General features: G+C 49.5%; 1 protein-coding gene across 6 annotated transcripts in view; it reads right to left on the reverse strand.

The window, feature by feature from the left end:
• Nucleotides 1-410: 410 nt before the first annotated feature.
• Nucleotides 411-25605, reverse strand: part of EFL1 (elongation factor like GTPase 1) — a 1213944-nt gene continuing 1188749 nt past the window's right edge. For all 6 annotated transcript variants that reach the window (XM_078684725.1, XM_078684721.1, XM_078684722.1 and 3 more), the window contains one exon: nt 411-970. In XM_078684725.1, the coding sequence (XP_078540851.1) occupies nt 782-970 (189 nt within the window). In that variant the 3' untranslated portion in view covers nt 411-781. The remainder of the gene's footprint in view (nt 971-25605) is intronic.

Here is a 25605-nt window from a genome sequence, read left to right on the forward strand (position 1 = left end):
CAAACACATGAGGAAGAACAGGAAAAAGCATGCTACAGCTAATAGAAATTGAGGGAAAGCAAGTGGCAAATACAGGAACCAATGAAAAGCAAGAGAGTGGGATATAAGCCCCTTTTAAGATATATACTAACAACAGATTTCACAAGTGTAGTGCAAGAGCTGTGCAGGCGAAACCTAAAAGCTTGTCCTGTCACTTCAAGGTAAAAGATATGCTGCTGTGCATTATTGAGGTCTGCATAATGGTCACCTCACCTGAACATGCCAGTTCTTACTGGTTTATCAATACATGGATAACATGTCTTACTGTTGACATATTTCTTTACAGTCAAATGAAACTATAACGCACCTGCCAACACAGAATAATATGCAAAAGTCCATTCACTCATTCAAATAAAATGTGAGCCATTGTCTGTGATATAGGCAAAAATTTTATCAGTATCAATTTATTTTTATTTAATGAAGGTACATAAATATCAGTTGGAGAATTACTAGAGCTGGAAGCTGACAGACCAGAAGTAACTAGTCGTTTTCCAATGTGTGAGCATAAAACATCCACTAACAGGATAAATTGGAAGGTAATATCATCACACTATCTCCCTCATTATCAAAATATAAACACTTTGAGAATAGTGAATAAAAGACGTTCATTTAAACTGTGTCCAGTGGGAAATGTTAATATTAATGTTAATATTTTTGGAAAATAAGAATCAAATATGTAATATATGCTCATAATAAGTCTGCAAGAAGTATATGTACATCTCTGAACCAGAAGCTGAAAAGTTCACTTGTTTTTGCCTAGAGTCCTCTGCTTCTCTGCATGCTCGACAGTTTTTTCTTCTACAGCCAGTCCTTTTCGTTTTCGCACTGAATTCATGTACTTGCGTGCCTGGTTCTCGGAGTCTGCCTTTTCTCCAAAATGCAAATATTCCTCCTCAGTCGTAGGTACCCAAAATGGATCACTGGATATTACCTATGGGAAGAAAAGAAGGCAAATTAAGAGAAAAGACTAGAAAAGAAAAGAAGTGTTACCCAATGCTTATAAAACAACAGTATGGAGATCAAGACAATATTTAAAGACATGTGGATTGGAATCCATTTAGACATGTGCCATCTGCAACAGTGCATCTGTCTTGGTTGACGATTAAGCCAAGCCTGAGACAGGAGGGCAACACTGTAAAATTTATGCATTTTATGTTCCATACAAACAATGTTTAAAGTACATTCCGTTGATGCAGTTCTACTTACGAACATTCCAACTAGATAAAAAGGTTTTTAGGTCGAGCCTAGCACAGCACGCATGCGCTGTCCTAGGAAAATGACCTCTTGGAATCACTCTGGACTTTGCACATGCTCGTGCATGTGTTTTTTTTGTTTGCATTTTTTCAATTGGTCTTTGCGTGCGTCTTTATAGAAAGACAGCATGCAATTGGGCAAAGGCGGGTGCATGTGCCACCTTTCCCAGGGAATGCATCTGCCCACGGCCTACTGCTTGCGGTTACAAGCAGGGGCGCCATCTGTTCTACCATCTGTTTTTAATTATTGCGGCGCACACCACTCTTGTGCTTGTTTTGTTTTGATCCTGTAAAATCTCTGTAACCAGAGAGGTAGTTCTGCTCACAGACCTCTCCTGCTCAGCTGTTTCCAGGCCCAAGCCCGAATGATTAAAGTGGAAAAAAGGGCTTGCTCTGTTAACCACAATGAATGACTGTCATATCTGATGATGGTGTATTATCCTGAGTTAGGGGGCTACATTCGTGTTGACAAGCACACGTGTTGCGGGGAAGGAAGTCTTACTCTGGAAGTGTGGCATTAATTCTTGCTCTGTGCGTGCCCCATCTCCCGCGCGCTCTGCAGAAGGCGCGCTGACCCCCTGGTGGAGTTCAGAGAGCCTGGAATCTGATGTCGCCGTGCAGATGAAGAGATCCGACTGCTGCAGAGAGCTTCGAGGACAGAAACGGCTGTCACTTCCTGCCCCGGACAGTTGTTACTCCTGCTGCTCTTTGGCATGGAGGTGGGGGAGGGTAGAACATATGAACTGTCGGTGTGAACTGCACCCTCAGTGTTTGGGTTTCCTGTTGTGTGCGAAAAATACAAAATTCCCACACAAACGAAGTTTGGTAAACTAACTAAAGAACGTATGTCTTTAAACCGGGCTAGTAAACAGCTGCGTTTGGAAACTGCACGATTGTGCGCTAGTGTGATATATTATGCAAGATAAACAAACAGCGGGATGAACTCAGAGTGTGCGTGTGAGAACTGGGTGCCATGGTGTGAGTATATGGCTTGCCTGTTTGTACACCCACGCGTCTATCTGTACGCATCAGCGTGCAACACTGTGAGTGACTTGTGTGCCAGTACGTGCTTGCGCGTGAACTGTTTGTCAGGCCTTAATATGAGTGAACAGTGCTTATGTTCACGAGTCGACTGTGTGCGAAGTAAACGGCATGCCTGTGTGTGTTTGTTTAAAATAACCATGCACCTGTGCGAGTGATCCGTGTGCCTGTGTGTGAGTGAACCTCATATATGTCTGAAAAGTGTGTGTGTGTATATGTGCGAATTCCGTGTGCCTGTGAGGGTGAAAGCGAGTGAATGACAGCTGCGCTGTTCGCACGCTCTTGGCCTTTGCTCTCGCGGTTGGCTCCTGCTCTGGTGGTAGATGCTTTGGATCTGTGATCTCTGGTTTATCCACAAAGTGACATGGAATAATCCCTATCAGATCTTGGGGTTTGGGCAGGGGCTCTGTGTCTGCTTTTCCTGCCCGTGGTTTCCCTTCTCTTCTTCTGTAACACTTGCTGTAAACCATTTATTGGCATCTTACTTTCTTCCAATCTCCGCATCCTCCTCTATTCCTCGCAATCATTATGCGTATGTTGCCTCTTCTCTGGCCTTTTTTCCTTCTTATCCAACCATTTGTCCTCCCCTATGCCTTGCTGGTCACCCAGCCACCGTTTGCCATAGCTGCGCCTATTTGGCCCTTCTCTACCTTACTTTGCCCTTTCTCTGCCTCTTATGACCATTCTCTATTTTCCCTTCTCCACATCTGTCCAATCTCTTAAGCTTCTTTTACCTTCTGCCTTCTGTTACCTCTTCTTCCTTTTGTCTCGTCTTCCTTTTGTCTCAACTGATCCTCTTTTCCTCCTATCTGCCCCCTTACATCTCCTTCCCCCACCCCTTTTTAGACATCTCTATAAGGGTTTTTCCCTCCCAACCTTTTGCCTTCTATCTGCCCCTTAGTACTTTCTCCCTACCAGTGTCTTACCTTTGTCATTCTCTTTGCCACCCTTTCCCTTCAGCTTCACACCGTTCTCTCTCTCCTCTTTTCCTTCTGTGTCCTTTATCCTCACAGCCCTAAAAAATCCCTGATGCCTGTTCCCCGCTCAGTCCCTCAATCTTCTGTCACTCCAGCTTCATCCTGCTTTTCCCTCTGTCCTTAATGTAAACTTATCTGGTTTATGGCACTTAATGATGTGGTGAGAGCATCTGGAGCTCTTTTGAAAACAAATTTTATTGACAGATTGCATATATAGCGCAGCACCCCGCACTCCGGAGTTAACTGCCAATCAAATATACAGCATCAAATAATTGGCAATCTATGCATCGTTTTGAGTCCAAAAGTAATATCAAACTTAACAATTCTACACCCCCCAATCCCTCAACCCCCCCGTCCCCCAACGCCCCCCACCCGGATCCCACCTATCCCGGTCGCACGATATCGTCTCACATTTCCTACGAACCAGTCTTTGTTCTGATAATGTACACACACCTTCCATCTTGGCCCCTTTATGCCACCTCCAGAGCAACCTCCCGTTCCACCGGAGGCTCCAGCCACAGGCCCCGATAGTCTGCCCATCGCTTACATATCCTGTAATGCTTTCGTGGGCATCCTCGGGCCACAAAGATTGGCTGTTCCAGCCCCATACAAAAGTCAAGCCCCTTCTTCCACACCAGAACCAAGGGAGCTCGGGGATCTTTCCATGCTTTGGCTACGTCTCTTTTGGCCAAGGTTAGGCATAGTAACTGTAAATGCCTCTTATACATGTTACCCCCCACCCCTTCCAACACATGCAGTAGACCTAATTGCGGTGTGAGAGGGAGTTCCCACCCCAGGACCTGGGTCATACAATCCCACACCACATTCCAGAACCTAGCTAGTGAACTACAACTCCACACCGTGTGGATCAACGTCCCCACCTCCCTGCCACTCCGGAGACAGTCTGGGGATGCAATGAGGCCTGCCCGTCACGATCTCTCTCTTGTAAAGTAGACCCTGTGCAGGTATTTGAATTGGACGAGCCGCAAGCGTATCGCTATGGCCGCGCCTCTAGGAGCCGTCAGCGCCTCCCGCCAGTCCTCCTCCTCCAGTGCCCCCACATCCCTCTCCCAGGACTCCCGGAGCTTCAGCAGCGTTGTGGAGCAATGTGTGACTAGTGTATGGTATATGTGAGATATCTTTTTATCCCCGAAGTCCCCCATAAAGACCTTGGCCTCTAACAGACTAAATGCTTTGAGGGAATCAAGACCTTCCAGGCTTGCTGTAATGGCATGGCGGAATTGCAGCTATTTAAAGAATTGGGACCGGGGCATACCATACTCTTCGCGCAAATCCTGGAAGGATTTAAGTGTCGTTCCTGACATTACATTTCCTAGCGTCGAGATTCCAATATCATCTCAGCCCCTGAAGCCTTGGAGGGACGCCAGAGCAGGCGGGCGTCCACTACGCCACAATGTGGTCTCCTCGGTCAACGTGCCCCACCATCCCATACGACGTAGTGCCTGCCTCAAGATCCGAAACACTATCTGGGTGGCCGGCAGCAACCTCTTTCGCAACTGCGCCGCGTACAAAACCGTATGTAGAGTATTAGAGCCCATAAGATGTCGTTCCAGGGCGTATGCCGGGTCCCTCCTATCCCCATAAAACCATTCATTCAGGACCAGGAAATGGGAGGCTTGGTAGTAGGAAAGGATATCGGAGGTCGCCAAACCACCACAGTATGTTGACAAAAAACAAGTGCACAGTGCCACCCGCACCGCTCCTCCTGCCCAAAGAAACTGCCCCAGCGCCGAATCAACTTGCCGGAACCAATGGGGTGAGATCGGTTATGGGTGGTTCTTTAACTGATAGAGCAATCGAGGAAGGGCCACCATTTTAAAGATGGCCGACCTGCCATAAATTGTAAGGGGCATTCGGGACCACGTCTTCATCTCCGTCCGGACCCGATCCCAAACTGGCACCAGGTGGTGCTCCCAGGAGATCGTGGGAACCTCAGAGATAAACACTTCCAAGTACTTAATACCCCCAACCGCTACCTGTAGTGAGGATGCCCAGTCCCCCACCCCGGAATGCTCCCCCAGCACCCACAGGGTCGACTTACGGGGATTCATGTATTAACCGGAGGTTTCGCCAAGTATCTGCATAATTTCAAGTAGACGCGGCCCGAACTGTTAAGATTTGTGAGAAAAAACAGGACATCATCAGCATAGAGTGCAATTCTATCCGATGGGCCCCGCTCCCATTCGAAACCACTAAGCTGCGCATCCATGCGCACCCAAGTCGCCAATGGTTCCATGGCCAGGGTGAACAGGTACGGCGAGAGGGGGCAGCCCAGCCTAGTGCCTCGCCCAATGGTACATTTAGAGGAAATGGCCCCTGCCACCCTAGCCGAAGCCGTCAGGTCCGTGTACAAGAGTCGCAAATATGACAGGAAGCGAGGCCCCAAATTAAGCCGAGGCAGAAGCGCGAACATGTAGACCCAGCTCAGTGAATCGAAGGCCCTGTCCATATCCGCTAGGAGAGGTGCCGCTTGCTCCCCGGTATCTCGAACTGCCGCGACCGCCACTTGGACCCTGCGAATATTGTGTCTAGTTGCCCTATTGGGCATGAACCCGGCCTGATCTGGGTGGACCATCTCCGCAATGTGGGGTAGGAGACGGTTAGCCAGCGCCTTGGCCAGAATCTTAGCCTCTACGTGCAGGAGAGATATGGGCGGTATGACGCATGTTGATCCGGAGGCATGCCCGGCTTGTGAAACACCACCACCTCAGCATGTCTCCAATCCGCGGGGAGGCTGCCTCGTTCCCTGGCTTCTCCTAATGCCGGTCTATAATGCGCACCTAGCTGTAGGTGGTATTTCTTGTAAAACTCGCTTGGGAACCCATTGGGTCCTGGAGCCTTCCCGGTAATAAGATCTCCCTGGGGCCCTCCCAACTCTTCCTCCGTCAACGGGAGCTCGAGGCACTCACGCACCTCATCTGTCACCGCTCGTGGTGGCAAATCCGCGATAAATTTGTCAACCATGTCTGCCGGAAGGCACTCGTTCGGGGCATACTGATCTGCGTAATATGTCGCAAAGCTTTCAGCCAACTCCCTCGGGTCGTGATCGGGTCCCCAGCAGCATCCAGGATCCCCGGTAGGGTCTGCACCTGGAACATGCTTTGACAGAGCCAATGTAACATCGTTCCTGACTTATCCCCCCACTGATAAATCCTGCTGCGCGTCGCCAGCCAAATCTGATGCGCCTCATCCAGTAGCAGGGATGCATAGGATTGCAGTGCCAAAAGAAGTTGCCCCACCACCTGGCTCTCTCCATCTACACTACAGCGGCGCTCCAGGGCTTCAATGTCTGCTGCGGCCCGGATTAAATCCGCTTTACACTGCCGGCGCGCAGCCGCACACCACGCAATGTCCACTCCCCGTAACGTGGGCTTCAGGGTCTCCCACACCGTCCCCACATCCGTGACAGATCCAACATTTCCCACCAAGAAGTGTGCTATGGCTTCCCCCATGTGTTTCTGATAGTCCTCGTTTTGAAGGTGCCATGTAGGGAGGCGCCATCGAAATGGCTGTCGCCCTCTTTCTAAAGTGAATTCTATGGTGACGGTGGAATGATCCGAGAGCCCTCGCGACAGTATAGCCGCCGACTCCACTCTGCCAATAACTGCTCAAGGGACAAATATATAATCTGTTCTAGAAAAGGATTTGTGGACCGCAGACAGGTATGTGTATTGCCGCCCATGTGCATGTAGATATCGCCACGTGTCCACCCAGTCCAAACAGTTTAGTGGATGCTCCGGCCGCCTGCCCACCCCCAGACCTGTGTCGATCTACCAGTCCCTCCATGACATCATTCCAGTCCCCCCTACCACCGCTGGTGTCTCAGGAATGTCAGCCCAGACCGCAAATAACTTCTCGACCAATGACCACTGCAGAGGAGGTGGGGCGTACACACTACCCAGCACCAGGGTCTCCTCTCCTACCATACCTCTGATAAATATGTACCTGCCCTGCGGATCAACCTATTGAGTGGAGTGACTATAGGAGAGTCTGCGGTGCACCAGTATGGCCACCCCCCGGGATCCTCTGGCAAAGCCTGCATGGTAAACCTGCTGGTATCCAAAGCGCAGCAAGCAAAGTGTTTTGTTGCCTAGTAAATGGGTTTCCTGCAGTAACAGGATATCTGCGCGCTCCCTTTTCGCCTGCCGCAAAACAGCCCCCCTCTTAACCTTGTCCAATACTCCCTGCACATTCCAGCTAAGAACACGAAGGGATGCTCTGGCACCTAAAGCCCTAGCCTCTGTAATTGCCATCCGGAAACAAGGAAAGGAAATGCCCAAATGATGGGCCACGGAGGTGCATACAAATGAGCCATGGAGACCCCCCAGCTATCGTGCACCCAACCTGAACAAACCCCCCCTTCAAAGCAAAGAACTTCCCCTTCCCCCACTCTCAACTCCCACCTCCATACCTCAAAAACACTGAAGTACCTGTCGCGGTATAGACAGCTCCCGGCCCCAAACGTAGGACCTGAGGCCATCCACACCAATGGATCCCCCTGAAACTGCCCATACACCCAACTCCCCCCCAATAAGCCCTAAGCAAGGGGGAAAAGGTCCGCCCCTCATATATCTCCGCCCACCCCGCTGCTCCACAAACATCACATTCATCGTATACCAAGAGTCTCTTCGGCCCCGGCTCTCTCCCAGAACTTCTCCACATTGGCGCCCCAGGCATACTGATCACTGTAGAATCACATTAATGTCAAAGTCCCCCTTGCCTGTGTGCCAGGTGTTCAGGGATCCACCGTCGGAGGGTCAGGGGCATCCTTTGTCCCTCCCACAGCCCCTCCCGAGGTGGAGCGCCTCCTGGATCTGGAACGCCTATTCCCTCTGCTCCGTGACCCCCGGGCAGTTTAAACTGTGCCCCGCTCTGCGAAGAATCTGAGTCTATGCCCGGCGGGGAATGCACCCTCACTTTCACTGTCTCATCGGTCCATCAAAATACCTCCTCCGGAGTATCGAAAAAGTGGGTGCGAGACTGGAACACCACCCTCAGGCGGGCCGGATAAAGCAAAGCATAAGGGAGCTTGAGGTCCCGAAGGCGCGCCTTTGCCGCCATAAACGACTGCCGCTGTTGTTGCACAAGCCTCGTGTAGTCCGGGAAGACAAGAATCCGCTGATTTTCATACAGGAGGGGTTCCTTCGCCCTTGCCTGCTGTAAGATGGTATCACGGTCATGATAGTTCAACAGTTTGGCAATTACAGGCCGGGGACGGGCCCCTACGGGCGGCTTTTGGACAAGAGCCCTGTACGCCCGTTCTATCACGAAGCATCTCGATAGGGAGTCAGGGGGGAGCCAGCTCTCCAGCCACTGGGCCAAGAATCTCTCCATGTTACCCTTCTTGCAGCCCTCATGGAGCCCAACAAAACGCAGGTTATTCCGCTGGGCCCGCCCTTCTGCATCCTCTGCTCGTAGTGCTAGGTTCTTCTGGATACTCTCCATGCTGGTGACCTTGCGCTTCAGGGCCGCCACATCATCCTCCACTCCCGAGATTCTAGTTTCTGCCCCTGTGATGCGGGCCACAGCGTTGCGCAAGTCCTGGCGCAATAGGGTAACGTCCGCTCCCACAGCTCCTATTTTCGCATCTAACATATCCCTGGACTGGGTTATGGCTGCCATCAGTGCTGCGTTATCCGGCACCGGGATATGATGACCCCCTGCAGCCCCGGCTCCTTCACCTGGCCCCGTGAATTTGTCAATATGCCCATGTTTCGTAGTCCCTCCACTGCTCCCACCTCTCGTCATCGCGGACGGTGGTCGGGGACACTCACCAGGAGCCCAGCCGTCCCGTCTACCAGCACACTTTCTCCGTCACTCCGGGGTCGCCGAGATGTGTTCAGAACCCCCTCCCTGCTGCTGGTCGGGCTTCCGTAATGCGGCCCAGCCGCCCGATTCCAAGTCTCGCCTCCCCCCGTCGAGATTGTCTTTAGAAAGGGCGACCGCAGCTCCCCAGGCCACCTGCAGGATCCCAATGTCACCAGCCAAGTTGCCCAGATCCTTCAGCCATGCCCCGAAACCATGCACTCTTCCACCGGCTCCAGAAGGAGTTCCTCGACCTCCAGGGCCCAATATGGCAAGAGAGTCTTTGCCCGGCCCGGCACACCTCTGGTCCCCAATTCACTCCGGCTGCATGCCCGGTGGCAGGACCCCCCTCACTAGGCTAGGCACGCCCCCTACCGGGACTGAACGTATCTTCCGAGGGCCGACCTGCCCCCCGATCCCCTGCCGCCCAGCCTCACAGTCCTCACGGGGCAACGCCAAACTCCAGCCCCCGGCTGCACCACGTACCGCTAGGCCTCGCCTCCCAGGAGCCTCGGCACCGCCTCAGGAGCGGGGTCAGGCCTCCTCGTCCGCAATCCGCCAGTCATAGGATCGTCTCTGGGACCCCAGATAGCAGCAGGAGTCGTTCAGGGGCACCCACCCCTCCGGGCCGCACTCAGCCCCCAGCAGGCCGTCACCAACACGCCAGGACCCAGGAGACGCTAAACTCGAGATCTCGGCTCCATCTCACTCGCCCAGGCCGCACAATGTCGCACTCCTCTCCATGCTGGCCCGCGTAGCCACATCCCGAGCATCTGGAGCTCTGATTTCGCATCTCTATGAATACACAAGAAGAGCCACGATTCAGGAATGTTTCAGGGGCTTCAGGACTTGACATTGGTTTTTCCACCCCATTCCTCAGTTCCAGCACGCATAGGGCCTCCTCTTTGCGGTGAAGATGTGCCTCAGAGCAGTGCAGCATGCATCACAGAATAGACGCTGTAGGGCTGGAAGGGATACTAAGATGCCCGGGCTGCCAGGTTAGCAGGGCCAGGTGGTCCTCTCAGTTTGGTCTCTTCCAGCAGAAGGTGGCAGGAGTTACTTGGATAACCCAGTTGCGCCTTTAAGTTCAAGGTGAGGACTCAGAAGCCTAGTTGCGAATCATGAGGGTCACCGGGGACACTGGGACATGCTCATTCATCCTTTGTCTGCTGCAGGGCCGGACCCTGCCTGCCTGTGAGAGATGTCCCACCAAAGGACCGTCCTCCTGCTGCTTCTCTGGGCAGGGGTAGAGCTGGGCCAGCAGCAAAGAGATAAGAGTGGCCAGGAGCAGATGAGATAGGTGCCTGCCAACCCAATGTCTTTTTTTGTGGGGTATAACTAAGTTACTCCAACTTTGGTCACAATTCATTGTTTTTGTTGTTATATAATCGGACAAATAACATTTAATCATGGTGTGCTGTTCAGGTGTTGATAACATCGATTCATGCATAAGGGAAGCGCCAGGCATTTGCTTCGTGCAGGGCAATGCTTGTCTTCACTGCCGTGTCATTTTAAGGTGTTCGGTTTGAAGACGTTATAGATTTATATGAGGCATGTTATAAAGCTGTTCTTTCTTTGCAATTTGGGAATCCGCACAGTGCTCTTAAGGGCTGTCCTTGCGCAGTCCGGGACTATAAATGCACTGGTTGTAGTTGTCCAAAGTGCAGCAGGTACAGTGGTACCAGGCCTAGCAGTGTGAAGGCCCCCTCTACTACAGTTGAAATTGTGTTTTACTCCCGGCCACGCCAGATGATCGTGGGGGGAATTCCTTGATTGCATTAAGGCGCAGAGCACCCTTGCTGCTCCAATGCAAATGTACAAAGGCTGACTTGAAACAGCGAATAATATTGTGGATCCGTGAATGGTAGAGATGTTTTAAGCATTTACATCAAGAGTCGTGTTGATGGGACTATACAGAGCTTGCATGTTAGTGGTTATGTCCTAACAGTACAACGTATAGCATCAGCCTCTAGGCAGTTGTGTAATACAAGCTGCATTTGTTAAATGAGAGTGAATTTGACAGTACTCACTTTTTGATATCTTTTCTTTACATCTGTTCAGTTCAGTACAGCCAAACACAGACTGTAAACAATGCATTATTCATATGGTGCTCTTAGTGCGGTCAGGGATAGGCCACACACACTGGAATAGTGCACCCTAACACACACACACACACACACACACTGGATAATGTGCTGCTCATTAAGTAACAATAGATGTTGTAGAACCCATGTGAATCTGCTGCATGGCTAAACACTTATAAAGACCTAAAGGCAAGACCTATTGGCTATGCCAATGCTTGTTTTCCGTTACACTCGTGTTAATGTTTGCCATCCGTGAAACCTGATCAACCCATCTGGCTTAACTGATAAGCTACTGGTTTTTCAAGACGAAGTACACATTTAGCTTTTATGCACTATTTTTAGCAGATGGTTGTTTGTGGCATTTATAAATGACTTTATTTTCGCTCAGAATGCATTCACAATATAATGATTTCATATTTTAAAATAAGAGTGAGAAGCTTAGAACTAATACTTCAGAGGTTAACAGTTTAGTCAAACACAAAATGTGACAGGAGGAATGCTTCTGAATAACCTAACCACTGGCAATTGCACAGGGTACCCCATCGTTTTTTGTCCACCATGCCACCTCAGATTAGACCCAACCATATCTAACTCAACCTTGGCTCTGCTCAAGGAGGACCTGTGCCTGAGCATACCCTCAGTCCCGGAGGATGTGTTGTGCGGTCCTAGTTCGATGACTGTCAGGTGTACTGCAACGCCTGGTTCCTGAAACCAGCCCATGTGCCACCAGCCCTGCCATGCTCTACTCGAGTGCTACCCGTGGCTCACTGCCAACTTGCAAACAGACATGGCAAGGGGAAGGGTGCTGAGAGAATGCCATCCATGTCGCCCTTGTGAGCCATGTACTCAATTCTCCTCTCCACTTGCCACACACACTGAATGCAGGTTGGCATATTCAACTCCCAAAACCTTAAAACCAACGCATTTGTTGGGCTGCACTGGTGAAAGACTGGGCCACATTTTGGAGATGTGGTAGGAGTCTAATGGGGCTTCATACAGTGGGGCCACCCCCAGACAGTCTGTATGTTTCGCGTGAAATCTGATGCCATTTGTTGTCTGGAGTTGCATGTTGCAGCATCTCTATGTGATTGTCACCATATATGTGCCTGTGATCTGCACTGAGCTTTATGTAGCTGCACAACTTCAATTGGTTAGTTCAGTTTTGAGCGTTAGAGTAGTTAGAGTAGTCCATCTACATTGTTACTTTCTTAAATAACGTAGGCTCTGCCTCGTATAGTGTATTGAGGAGACTAAACGGCCAAAATGTCCTATTCTCTACCGGCTGCAATGAGAGTACAGTTGTGTTGTTGCAGTCTGCTTTCAGAGCACATCATGATGAAGTAACAGGGCACAAACCAGCTACCACTGCTTCGCACACTGGCGGTCTCTTTGCCTCCGAAACAGTGTTCCACTGCCTTCAGCTAGGTTTGTGCTATATAAATACCAGATTGTTTACTTCCGACAGCTCCAGCCAGGCCTTCTGTCTGATACTTTAATATAGCTCACTCTCTAAGTTAAGAATGATTCATTGAATAAGCGCACTTCTTCTATTACAATATGCTGCAGCGTGAACGTGTCCTAAAACGCTGATGACCACCTGGTTTCAGCTGACTGACGTAACCTTCATTTTTAATCACTTTGGATTGGACGCTCAACTCAGAAATAGGGAGTGACACGAACAGGTGAGGGTCTTCTTCATGTGATACCCCTTTAAATAGTAAGTATCTTTCGTGAAAGGGATACAAATTAGGCAACAATGGTTCAAAGAATGTTGATATAAAGTTGAACTTGCTCCAGTGCAGTCTACTTAACCACCCCTATTTGTTATATACTAAAGTCATATAGATAATATTATATAGCTAGATGGATGGGTGATGGAAATGGAAATGCTGTATTCCGTTTGAGAAGCATGCATTTTGTCATGGAGTCTCTACACTCTTAAGGGCAGCACACAGCAGCTACTATCGGTGGTAACTAGGATACCATCAACACGGAATGGTATGTGCCACTTGGGTCCAATCTGTGAAAATACGTAATGGGCTCAAGAGAACTCTTTAGGCACCTTGCTATTTTTGCAGTGAATTCCACCTGACACGCTCTAATCAGGCACACCTACCCAAGTGTATAAACTCACAATCCCCACTGCTTCGGTTTTATAAAAGCAAGATTGGGGCAAAGGGAAGTGGTTAACTGACAAGCACAGGGTTTTAAAATTACAAACGTATTTACAATCATTTAATCTAGTCAACGTCGCCTCGGTTACATGACTTTTTCATTGCACAATCCTGGAGAACATATATTTTAGTGCTTAACTTAATTCAAATGTGCAGTTGCTAATGATTTCAACAAACACTTTCAAAGCCAATAGGTCTCGCCAATGTGAGAGCTACTGGCTTTACCAATGTCTTTTAGCCAAGTTGTACAGCAGCGTGGCTAAAAGTTAATTTTTATTAAAAACAAAAACGCTAAACGGGAATGGGAAGCTAGGATAAAAAGATTTATGACACTGCCAGGGCTGGTTGTGTCATAGTGCTTTTTTTCTTTATGGCGGGTGGGGGCTAACACAGACAACAGGGGTAGGTGCGGAGGGGAAGAGGCAACGCGGACAACAGGAGGGTGGGGATGGAGGAAAGTAGCTACATGGAAACAGGGGGGTGAAGTAGAAGCAACAGAGAAGAAAGGGGTAGGGATGGGAGGGAAGAAGCAACAAGGACTGCGCTAGCTAGAAAGAAAAACAGTACCACAATCACTGTGCCAGGAGGGGTAGGACCCTAATCAAATCAAAAGGATGCAATCAGTACTTGGTCCATGCTCCAGACGAAAGAAGAGAAAGTGAAGGAGGCAGCAACGTAGCCCATGAATGGAAAGCAATGGGCTGGCTTAAGCCCCCTGTAGAAAACAATCCCTTGCAAGCGAGAGCATATGCGCTGTCACAGACGAGACCTAAAAAGGTACATTTGCACATTACAAAATGGAAAACCTGACGTATAATTCACTAAGGAAGCTACACAAACTGAGTGTTTCATTTTTTCCCCCACTGAAAGGGCATATTGTTTTTCACACAAACATTATGCGGTCAAAGGGGCTTAAAATATGATTGAATTTCTTTAGCATCATTATCTGTAATATATAGAACTATGTTTTGTGTTCAATTTGCAGCAAATGCTGGTATGTTACAATGAATGAGTTTCTACATTTTTATTTTCATGAAGTCGTTTTTCAAAGCTATTTACCTTGGCTACACGCCTCACAGGATAAGGTACCCATTCCGAAAAGCAGTTTTTAAAGAGCAAACAATAAAGCACAGTCCACATACAAGTAAAATAACATATCACACAAAACTACACCTATTTACCAATATAATTAATGCAAGTGAGATTTTACGCTACTAATACATCATACATAATTTTAAGAGCCTCTCACTAATATAGGCCAGGTATACACACACTTATCTTTTCAACACTTAAGTCGACATTGTGTGAGGAAGCAGATATCTAGGGTAAGATAAGTGAAGCTTCCATAGTGAAAAGATACAACGGAGCCTGTTATTGTGGTAAGAAGTCTCTTTACTGACCGTCAGCCATTCACCTCAGGCAGCAAATGCCGCCCACAGAATCCCCTGCCCTCAACATTACCTATTTCATTCTAGACCCCAGACATAATCCTTCTTACACAATGAAGAAACATTGGAAACAACTACAAGGAAAGAATATGCAAAAAATTAGGAGAACAACAAAAAAAAAAATAAGAAAACTGCATAACAATGCAATGAAGGAAACCCATAAGCTTGGCAAAAAGGCCAAGGTTCAGAAAAAGATAGCACAACAAAATCAATGCATGACATAACCATTATAACATGATGGAGGTTTCCTGTTCCTGGCAGTACCCTCAGCCAAAGGGGAGAGTATGTAGCCTTATGGCTAAAGCGGTCAACCTCGAAGGTGGGAAACCGGGTTCGAGTCTCAGCAATGACGCTAAAAACATCCTGTGATTCTGGGCAAATCACTTAATCTCCCCCGCATAACAAATATGAATGTGTCCTTCTGTGACGTAACTGGTGCTCATGTAAAGCGCTCTGATACCAGATTTCTCGGGTCTAGTTCGCGTTATATAAAACTCTAACAAAGTACCACTGCTGTTCACTCTTGGAACAAGGGCATCATTGACAAGACAACCATAAGGCTTAGATTCACCATCCTTGAACATAGCATTATGGTAACCGACCAATCTGTCACGCACCACAGAGGTTTCGTTTTCAGGAATAACAGAAACCCATACTCTTGCCCCACACTTTTCCACCAGCGACCAACTATCATTTTTGGAGAAGAAAACAAACGTTCCTCACAAAAGCGTTTTTTAAAAATACGAACCCAATCACCAGGCCTGCCCGACAAGGTACTTCCAGAAGCTTTCACAACAGCTATACCAGCCAACGCCTTCCCCACATCCAACACTTTTCCAAGAACATCACTGTTCACCATCTTCCGATCCATCCAATCTCTGTTCAAATAGTTCCAGCTACTCTTACTCTCATCAAGGTGAAAGGGGACACTCCAGTTACACTAGGTGGAGTAGTTCTGTACTCTCACAACATGTCCTTGAATACCTTCTTCCAATTCAAATTATTCACTAATGCTAACTGCAACTGATCTTTTACCACACAATCAAATCTCTCCACCAAACCATTACTCATGGGGTGGTAAAGAGACTTCCTGATTTGGCGCATACCATTCCTTTGAAGAAATTAGGTCATTTCCGTGGACACAAATTGGGTACCATTATCAGTGACCAGTTCCTCAGGATACCCCTCTCTGGCAAAAACATTGCTAAGGAAGTCCAACACAACAGAAGTGGAGATTCACTCAACCATCTTTATTTCAGGCAAACTGGATAAATAATCAATAAGCACTAAAGCAAGTTTGGGTTTGCTACCTATCACTAAAAATGGTCCAGAAATATCCAAAGCCAATTTGTTTCAAGGCATGGATGGTGGTTCCACAGATACCATATGGCTGGGTCCAAACTGGGGTGGTGCGGTGAGCAAAAGAATGATGGATTAAACCCAGATCCTTGTGACTGGAGGCGAATGTTTGCACTGTCCAGCATTCCGTCCATCAATTGTTTCTTTCGCATATGTCACCCTAAGTAGGAAGGGTATACTCAGACGTGGGTCCTGTGCTCACTACACCACTGGATTCAAGCTAGCCTGGCTTATGAAGGGTGATGCCGTGAAACCTGTCCCAGGATGCTTGTTTCCGGTCCAGGGAGGACCTGACTTGGCAGTTCGGGCTGGACTGTTCCCACAAGGAACAAGGTCAAGACTGATTTGCATATGGCTGGGTCCAAACTGGGGTAGTGTGGTGAGCAAAAGATGGATGGATTAAACCCTGATCCTTGTGACTGGGGGCGAATGTTTGCATTGTCCAGAATTCCGTCCATCAATTGTTTCTTTTGCAAGGTTCCGCAGATGCAACAGGAGATGGGACAGTGACCTGAGACTTATCACTAATGACACAAGCATTACAATATTTGACAAAATGTTCTGCCATTCTGTCGACCCCTGGCCACCAAAAGTCTTCCTTGATCCTACGTTTAAGCACCCTAATACCACCATGGCCAAAATGTGCAAGTTGTAAGATTTTTCTCCTGAAGACCCTCTGGAACAACCAGTAAACTCCCTCTACACAAAATACCATTGACAAAAGATAATTCATTATTCACTCTCTCAAAGGCAACAAGACTTTCATGTAAATCCTTAATTTTGGGCCGCTCTTGAATCATATACCTTTTAACACTTGTCAAAACATCTTCTTTTTCCGAAGCATCCAACCACTTTTTTTGACACAGCACCCCATCCAAAACCTTATCCAGAGAACTCATCACAGAAACCATAACCAAATCCTCATCATCGCAACTTTCCGTGACACAATCGTCCAGAACAGGTAACCTAGACAAACAGTTGGCTGCAAAATTCCTTTTTCCTCACACATGCTCTAACTTTTATGGAAATTTTTGCATACGATACTGCCACTTAGCAATGAAGGGGGTAGCTCTTCCACCACGGGTACAAAATAAATCCACCAAGGTTTTGTGGTCTGTGTGAAGAACAAATTCTCTACCCCACAAGTAAGTCTTGAAACACTCAGTTCCCTAACACAAGGCTAAAGCCTCTCTCTCAATGGTTGAATAAGTAGCTACAGCCCCGCGTACAGTTCGGGACGCAAAAGCTAAAATCTCCTCGCTGCCATGCGAGCGCTTCTGTAATAGTACTGCCCCCAAACCCACACTGCTGGCATCCGTCTTTAGAATACTCAAATCTTCCTTGTTGAAAGACTTTAAGGGATGCGCAGAAATTGTGCATCTCTTAATTTCTGTCATAATACTCGTGACTCTTAGCGCTGACCCCTTTCTCCGTACCTAGAAGGAGTTCCAGGGCCCTGAACTACATTCCCCATCATGCCCGGGGAGCACGTTCCGTTGTACGCGAGTCGCGTACAACCAGGAAATAAAGAACGAGACAGGGAAGCCGGCGTTGCAGATTATTCTTGCCGAATGAGTATCAGCGGTAAGACTTAAGGAACAGCGGTAAGACCTGTGAATGTCCTTTTCTGGCTCTGGTGTACCCCGTCTTGGGTTGGGTACATGGCTCATTGCTGGACAGGAGGAAAACACGTTTGCGAGTGTTTTTCTCCCATTTGGGGTTTATTTGTTTTCCTTGCTGGTTTTGCTTTGTGGCTCTCTCGGACGGGAGAGCACCTTTTTCCACGTTGGTCAGAACAGGCGATCAGCTGTCTTGGTACAGGATTATACCTATTCCGAATTAAAGAGTCCTTGGTGACCGCTCAGCCCTCCACAGCCCTCCACAGGGCTTGGTTGCCCCACTCACTGCTGCCGCTCCTGCCTGCCTTTGCCGCCTCCTGCCTGCAGATTCCTTCGCTCGCTGCCCGCTGCTCCTGGGAATTTCCCGCTGCTCCTGGGAATTTCCCGCTGTCCGCTGCTTCTTGGAATTCCCGCCGCTGCCTCCCAGCGGCCCCGCCCCCCTGTGATTCCATTCACCTCCCCGCTCCCGCCACCCAGCTGCTCCTCCCTCCCGGCTCCTTACTTATGACGCCCCCAGAGTGACCGCGCAACGGACGCGCGCAGCGGGAGCGCCGAAGGTGCGCCAAAGGTAAGCCCGTCTGCGCCCGTCCGCGCCTGGCCCGCGCCCAGCGCCAGGACCCCTGGCCCTCCCCGCCGAGGCAAGACGACCCGACTGACCTACGACGCCGCCACTCTCAACGCACTCAATGCCGGCCGGACCCACGCCTGCTGCCGAGCCACCCCGAGACGCACCCATCATCTGCTGCACCTGCAAGTTCACCTGCCTCCGAACCTGCCCCGCACCCACCAAGACAAACACCAGCAGCAACCACCTCAAGTGCATCCTGATCAACACCCGCTCCGTCCACAGACACGCCGTGGAACTCTGGAACCTCCTCGACGCTACATCACCGGACGTCGCCTCCCTCACGGAAACCTGGATGAACGCCTCCTCTGCAAAGACATCACCATCGCCATCCCGGACGGGTACAAGATCATCAGGAGGGACCGCATCAACCAGACCGGAGGTGGCATCGCCATCGTCCACAGGAACACCATCCGCATCACGACCGACGCCAACGACTCCTTCGCCGCAGCCGAACATCTCCACTTCCAGATTCACACCGACCCTAAGACGACCCTCAGAGGCACCCTCGTCTACAGACCCCCGGGACCACGCACACAATTCAGCGAAGACATCACAGACTTCATCAGCCAGCACGACCTCCCCTCCACTGACTACATCCTCCTCGGGGACCTCAACTTCCACCTGGAGAACAACAAGGACCGCAACACCACCGCCCTGCTGGAAAACCTCACCAACCTCGGACTCAAGCAACTGGTCAACACCCCCACCCACTACGCCGGCCACACGCTTGATCCCGTCTTCTCTTCCAGCAAGTACATCACCTTCAGCCACGCCACCGGACTCCACTGGACCGACCACAGCTGCGTCCACTTCAGCTTCAAAAGATCCACGACCCACCACCACCCGCAACAGGTACCTCACAGGAATTGGAGCAAGATCACCGCAGACCAGCTCACCACCTCCCTCAGCCAGAGCCCACCCGCCAACACAACGGACCCCAACGAAGCAGCCCGCAACTTCACACAGTGTCTGACCGCCTGCGCCGCCGACCTCGCGCCACTAAAGAACCCTCCCAGCAGACCCAGAAGCAAGAAGGCATCCTGGTTCACCGACGACCTCAAGGACTCCAAGAAGACCTGCCGCACCCTCGAGAAAGCCTGGCTCCTCGACCGGACCACCGACAACATGACCGCCCTTAAACACGCTACCCGCAAGCACCACCAGCTCATCCGCACCACCAAGAAGAAATCCCTGAAGGAACGACTGGACAACAACGCCCACGACAGCAAAGAGCTCTTCACTATCGTCAAGGAGTTCTCCAACCCCAGCACCGGCACCAACGACATCACTCCGTCACAAGACCTCTGCGACTCCCTCGCCTCGTTCTTCCACCGCAAGATCGCCGACATCCACAACAGCTTTGGCGCCCCACCCACGCACCCAACCGTCGAACCAATGCCCCCCACCGCCACCCTTCGCACCTGGACCACAGTGACCACCGAAGACACAGCCCGCACGATGAACACCATCCACTCCGGATCACCGACCGACCCCTGCCCACACCACGTCTTCAACAAGGCCGACTCCACCATCGCACCCCAACTCCGGAACATCATCAACGCCTCCTTCAACACCGCCACCTTCCCGGAGAGCTGGAAGCACGCCGAGATCAGCGCCCTCGTGAAGAAACCTACAGCGGACCCCACCGATCTCAAAAACTTCCGCCCCATCTCGCTCCTCCCTTTTCCTGCTAAAGTCATCGAGAAGATCGTCAACAGACAGCTGACCGCCTTCCTCGAGACGAACGGATCCCTCGACCCCTCGCAGTCCGGCTTCAGAGCCAACCACAGCACCGAGACTGCCCTCATCGCAGCCACCGACGACATCCGGACCCTGCTCGACAAGGGGGAAACAGTGGCCCTCATCCTCCTGGACCTCTCCGCTGCATTCGACACGGTCTGCCACCCCACCCTAGTCCAGCGCCTCAGCAACATCGGTATCCAAGAGAAGGCACTGGAGTGGATCATCTCGTTCCTCGCCGGAAGAACACAAAGAGTCCGCCTCCCCCCGTTTCGCTCCGAAGCCACCGAAGTCATCTGCGGCGTCCCGCAAGGATCTTCACTCAGCCCCACCCTCTTCAACATCTACATGAAACCTCTCGCAGCCATCGCACGCCAGCACAACCTCAACATCATCTCTTACGCCGACGACACCCAGCTGATCCTCTCCCTCACCAGAGACCCCAACACCGCCAGAACCTGCCTACACGAAGGGATGAAAGACGTCGCCGAGTGGATGAAGGACAGCCGCCTGAAACTGAACTCGGACAAGACGGAAGTCCTCATCCTGGGATCTTCGCCCTCCGCCTGGGACGACTCCTGGTGGCCCCCAGCCCTGGGCACCGCACCCAAGCCAACCGACCACGCACGCACGCACGCAACCTGGGCTTCATCCTGGACCCCTCCCTCTCGATGACCAGACAAGTCAACGCCGTCTCCTCATCGTGCTTCAACACCCTGCGTATGCTTCGCAAGCTCTTCCGCTGGATCCCGACCGAGACCAGGAAGACTGTCACCCAGGCTCTCGTCACCAGCCGACTGTACTACGGAAACGCCCTCTACGCCGGAACCACAGCCAAGCTACAGAAAAGACTCCAGCGCATCCAGAACGCCTCCGCCCGACTCATCCTGGATGTCCCCCGACGCAGCCACATCTCCAGCCACCTGAGGAACCTGCACTGGCTCCCCGTCGACAAGAGGATCACGTTCCGGCTCCTCACCCACGCACACAAGTCTCTCCACGACCTGGGCCCCAAGTACCTCAACGACCGCCTGACCTTCTACACGCCCACCCGCCAGCTACGGTCCACCAGCCTCGCCCTCGCAGCCGTACCACACATCCGAAGAGCCACCGCCGGAGGAAGATCCTTCTCTTACCTGGCTGCCAAGACTTGGAACTCCCTCCCCATCCACCTTCGGCTGACCCAGAACCATCTCACCTTCAGGAAACAACTCAAGACCTGGCTGTTCGAGCAGTAGCATACCCCTCCCCCCAAGCGCCTTGAGACCCTCCCGGGTGAGTAGTGCGCTATACAAATGGCATGATTGATTGATTGATTGATTGGTGGGAGAACCAGGAGTCTTGGTTTATTCACGAAACACAGGATATTGAGTAGCTTGATATTACATGGTTTGGGCTCTAGCGATGTTTAGACTTACCCACGCTATTCAGGAGGTTTTGGGGTCAGCCGAGCAGTGGTTGACATATCCACGGAATACCGGAACCGTACAGTGGTGCAGATAGCGTTAAGGAGATATGAACCGAAGTCTGGAGTACTTATCTGATTTTCTCTCCACAACCTTTTTATTTTGTTTCCATCGCAGACGAGAGTGTACCGGGGGTCATATCTTGGGACTTGCCTAACAAAAGCACATACACAGACAGTGTTTGGTATGTTATAGATACAGTTCTTTAATGGTGATCTTTAATCACAGCTCCAGTAATTCCAATGTATACTTTGTCTCTTTACAGTTGGCATAATCCCTGATATCTCCCTCTCTCTTCTTACATTGAGGCATCGCTATATTCCTTTTCAGGTAGGACTGTGGACATTCAGTGTTGATTGGTAAAGGAAGGAATTAACAGTTGGATTACATGCAAACCTTCTGAGTGTGTACTTAGTGTACTTGTGGTTCTTGCAGATCTCCCTTCCCCCTGTCCCCTTCCTTTCCCTCCCTCGCTTGATTATCCTGGCAGTCTGTGTATTTATGCTTCAGACTCCGGGGACGTCAAGAGGTAGAACCCTATATCTTCAGCACAATCCTGGAGACATCGGAAGAAAAAGCCTGACAATTTCTTTAAAAACACATTCACACTCACTCGTCCACTCATATCTCGCATTCTTTTTCAGAAGATTGTGTAACCCAACAGTCTTACTCACAAATTGCGGTACAAATTTGGTATACAACTCAACCAATCCTAAAAAGGACCCGAGTTGATCCTTATCACTAGGTGATGGTGCATCCTCAATGGCTTTCGAGATTTTCAATTTAGGTTTGACCCCATCAGCAGAGAAAAGCGTCAATCTGCAAGATGAGCACAGAGGTTAAGCTGTGTGTATCGGCGTAGAAGCCACACACACGTGAAGGAGAGAAACAGCCGTTACTATGGTGACTTCATACAGATCGCCCAAAATGGCTGCTCACAACGTGTTGATGCATTGTAGAAGCGGCTGTGTGCATCAGCGTGTTGAAAAACGATCTTGTTGCTATGGTGAGAGCCATAGCCATAGCGTGATGGGAGGCCAGGCAGCTGAGCGGTGAAATGCAGAATACCTCGAAGATGGCTGCCACACGTACAGCGGCGGTGTCTCTCACGACGTGTAATCCTCCTTCTCCGAGGAAACTATCAAGGCGAGCAGCTGTGCGTGCGTACATCCGCTGCCGGCCGGAAAAAAGAAAAGCATGCCCACCAATGATTTCCGATCGCGTGCTCCAGCACGAGCCAGCTCCGCATGATGCCAAATGACCAGCAGGATCCCAAATATCACAGCAAATCCCTGGAGAATATCAAGTACACAGCAGGGAACATCGCAGGTGGAGCGGATGAAGACCAAAGGCTGTAGAAGTAAAGACAGCAGAGCAAAAGAATCTGCACTCCGTGGGGGCAGGAACAGAATCCAGAGATTTGCAGGCAGCACAGGGGAGGTAGACAGACTGACTGCCAACTCTTCGCCACTGAAAGGAAAGGAGCCTGTCGCTGTGGTAAGAAGTCTCTTTACTGACCGTCAGCCATTCACCTCAGACAGCAGCTGCCGCCCACAGAATCCCCTGTCCCCAACAATCCTTATTCCATTCTAGACCCCACACATAGCTATATGTTTAAAAGTAAACATGCCATTTGTAATCTACTTCTGTCTTCATACTGAGCGATCCTGCCTCTGCTGTGGGTCCTTTAATTTACTTACATAGACTTCCAATAAAGTCTATTTAATCTTAACAAAGAATCCCTGACTTCTTCATTTCCTCGATGGTACACCATTTCTATCCGGGCATGTTTAATTAAATACACAGAAAATGTCCCTCTGAGAGATATTCCCTGCTCAAACAAGATTCAGGCTCGTGTCACACGAGAAACCAGCAGAACACGTTTCACTACAAAAGCATACTTCTGAGAAATGTACATGGGATTGCGGGAAAATTCACAAAAAAAAAATAATTTGCGCACTCTTAATCTTTTTCTTACTGGATGGGAGGCTGTAATGTTGGCTTTCTAGTTGTTTTACCTATGTCATCAAATAGAATGTTACCACACAAGATGTCTGATTGGAATGTTATGTTCTGAGAGGAGAGTCAGTTGGGAGCTGAGGATTGAGCTGACTGGTTACAGCTCCTGGTGGGGATTTACCTTGGAATTACTCTTAATATCATGAACTACCACCTCATGTTAACTTAATTAATAAATACATCTTTCTACAAGAACCTACGTGAACTGATCATCATTTAACAACACTACAGAGGTTCTCCAGTTCTAAAACGCTTTTATGACTCACAAACATAGGCTAAATGAACAAACACATGTATCTTTTCCAACACTTAATTCCGGACAGTCTGTGAGGAAGAGGGTTTGGACAGCAGCAGCCCTGCTAAGTACTATGCATCAGGTGTTAGAATAACGCATTTTAGTGTGGTGGTCCTTATCAATGGGATGTAATGCACTGTCACGCATTTATAGCGCCTCAGCTGTGCTATTTAGCACCTTCACTGACTGCCAAAGCTCTTAGCTGGCAGACTGACTTGGGGGCTCGCTCAGCTTGTGGCTGGCTACAATGTTTCACCCGACACCGCAGCAATCACTGACGTCACGTTACGAGTATGTCTCATGATTTCATTTGCGCAATTACCATAGGCACTGCGGACAGGCGCGGCATTGTTTAAGTTTTCAGGCAGCCATCACACCTGCAGCTCGCACTGCGCAGCCTGGCTTGCCTAATGTTTGGGACTAGACTGCGGCCTGCGAGAGGTGGTGTGTGACTGCCTCAGCAGCCACTCTGTCCTGCTGTACAGTGCCGCCAATGTCTCGTGAGTCGGTCGGAGCACTTCCCGGGACGGTGCCAGGTGGAGTTGTTGCAGTTTGCCCGTACCATTAATTGTACTCGTGGCTGACACAGAGTGAGTCAAGTGTCACTCACTATAATAATATTTTTCTCTTTGGCTTCCTAATTTAATTTACGTTTAGGAGCTCATCATTCAGCCAGCTTACAGTTACGTCTGAGAGCATCTTTGCAAGCAGTCAGTCAGCAAAAGTTGAATTCAGTACCTTGTACAAAGTTGAGTTCAGCTCCTTGCACAAAGTTGAGTTCAGACGCACAAGTTAAGTTAGTACAGCAGAGAGCTCTGCATTGCAATGAGTCACTATCTGCAGTCTGCCCAGTTGACTTCAGTTGCAACTGTAGTAAGGCTGGCACAGACATCCTAGGTAAATTATGAATGGGGTTAAAATGTACTGGGATAGGCCAGTTGAGTCGCCTCCTCTCCCAGAGAATCATGTATTAAGATTCTTCAAAGGCCCAGAAAAATAACACAGCTTTAAAACCAGCTGGCAATTGGGCTGAATTCTTTGTGCATCCAGGAGCTTTCATTCAACAACAATAAAAATTAAAAGATAACTTTGGTGAATAATACAGTGCTGGATCAAGATCGGTGTTTTCACAAAAGAACATGAACCCCGCATATTTGAAATACTGGATTTTATGAGGATTACCTGTGAGTTACAGCTTTTTACTAGGCTAGTGCTGTTCTATTTCTGGTGCTTTGCAACAGTTGTAAGATCTTCTTAGAAGTTCCCATTGCTCCAGTTGGTGTAATTGCTGATATTTATATGTCTCCCTCGTCTTTATTGCGTGATTTGTGCTCGCGAGAAAGTGTTACTCATAGTCATTGAATATCACTCATAATTACACAGAAATTACGAAAAAAGTTACACATAAGCAATCTGAAACCCTGGTAGCAATGCAGAAGACACTGAAGGGAAGGATTTAGGATTTTGTGATAAATCCACATTCAGCTTGTGTATGCTTTGCTGTAAATGTTTGTTGAATGAGTGACAAACTATGCACGACAAACATGCCGAAGAGTAAAGTACATTACTTCACACCTGAATGACATGACACTGCTGATGATAATCTTAGTGATAATGACTGACCGGTTATCTAGCTC

The sequence above is a fragment of the Lissotriton helveticus genome, chromosome 3_2 (genome assembly GCF_964261635.1).
Source record: "Lissotriton helveticus chromosome 3_2, aLisHel1.1, whole genome shotgun sequence".
Classification (NCBI taxonomy): Eukaryota; Metazoa; Chordata; class Amphibia; order Caudata; family Salamandridae; genus Lissotriton; species Lissotriton helveticus.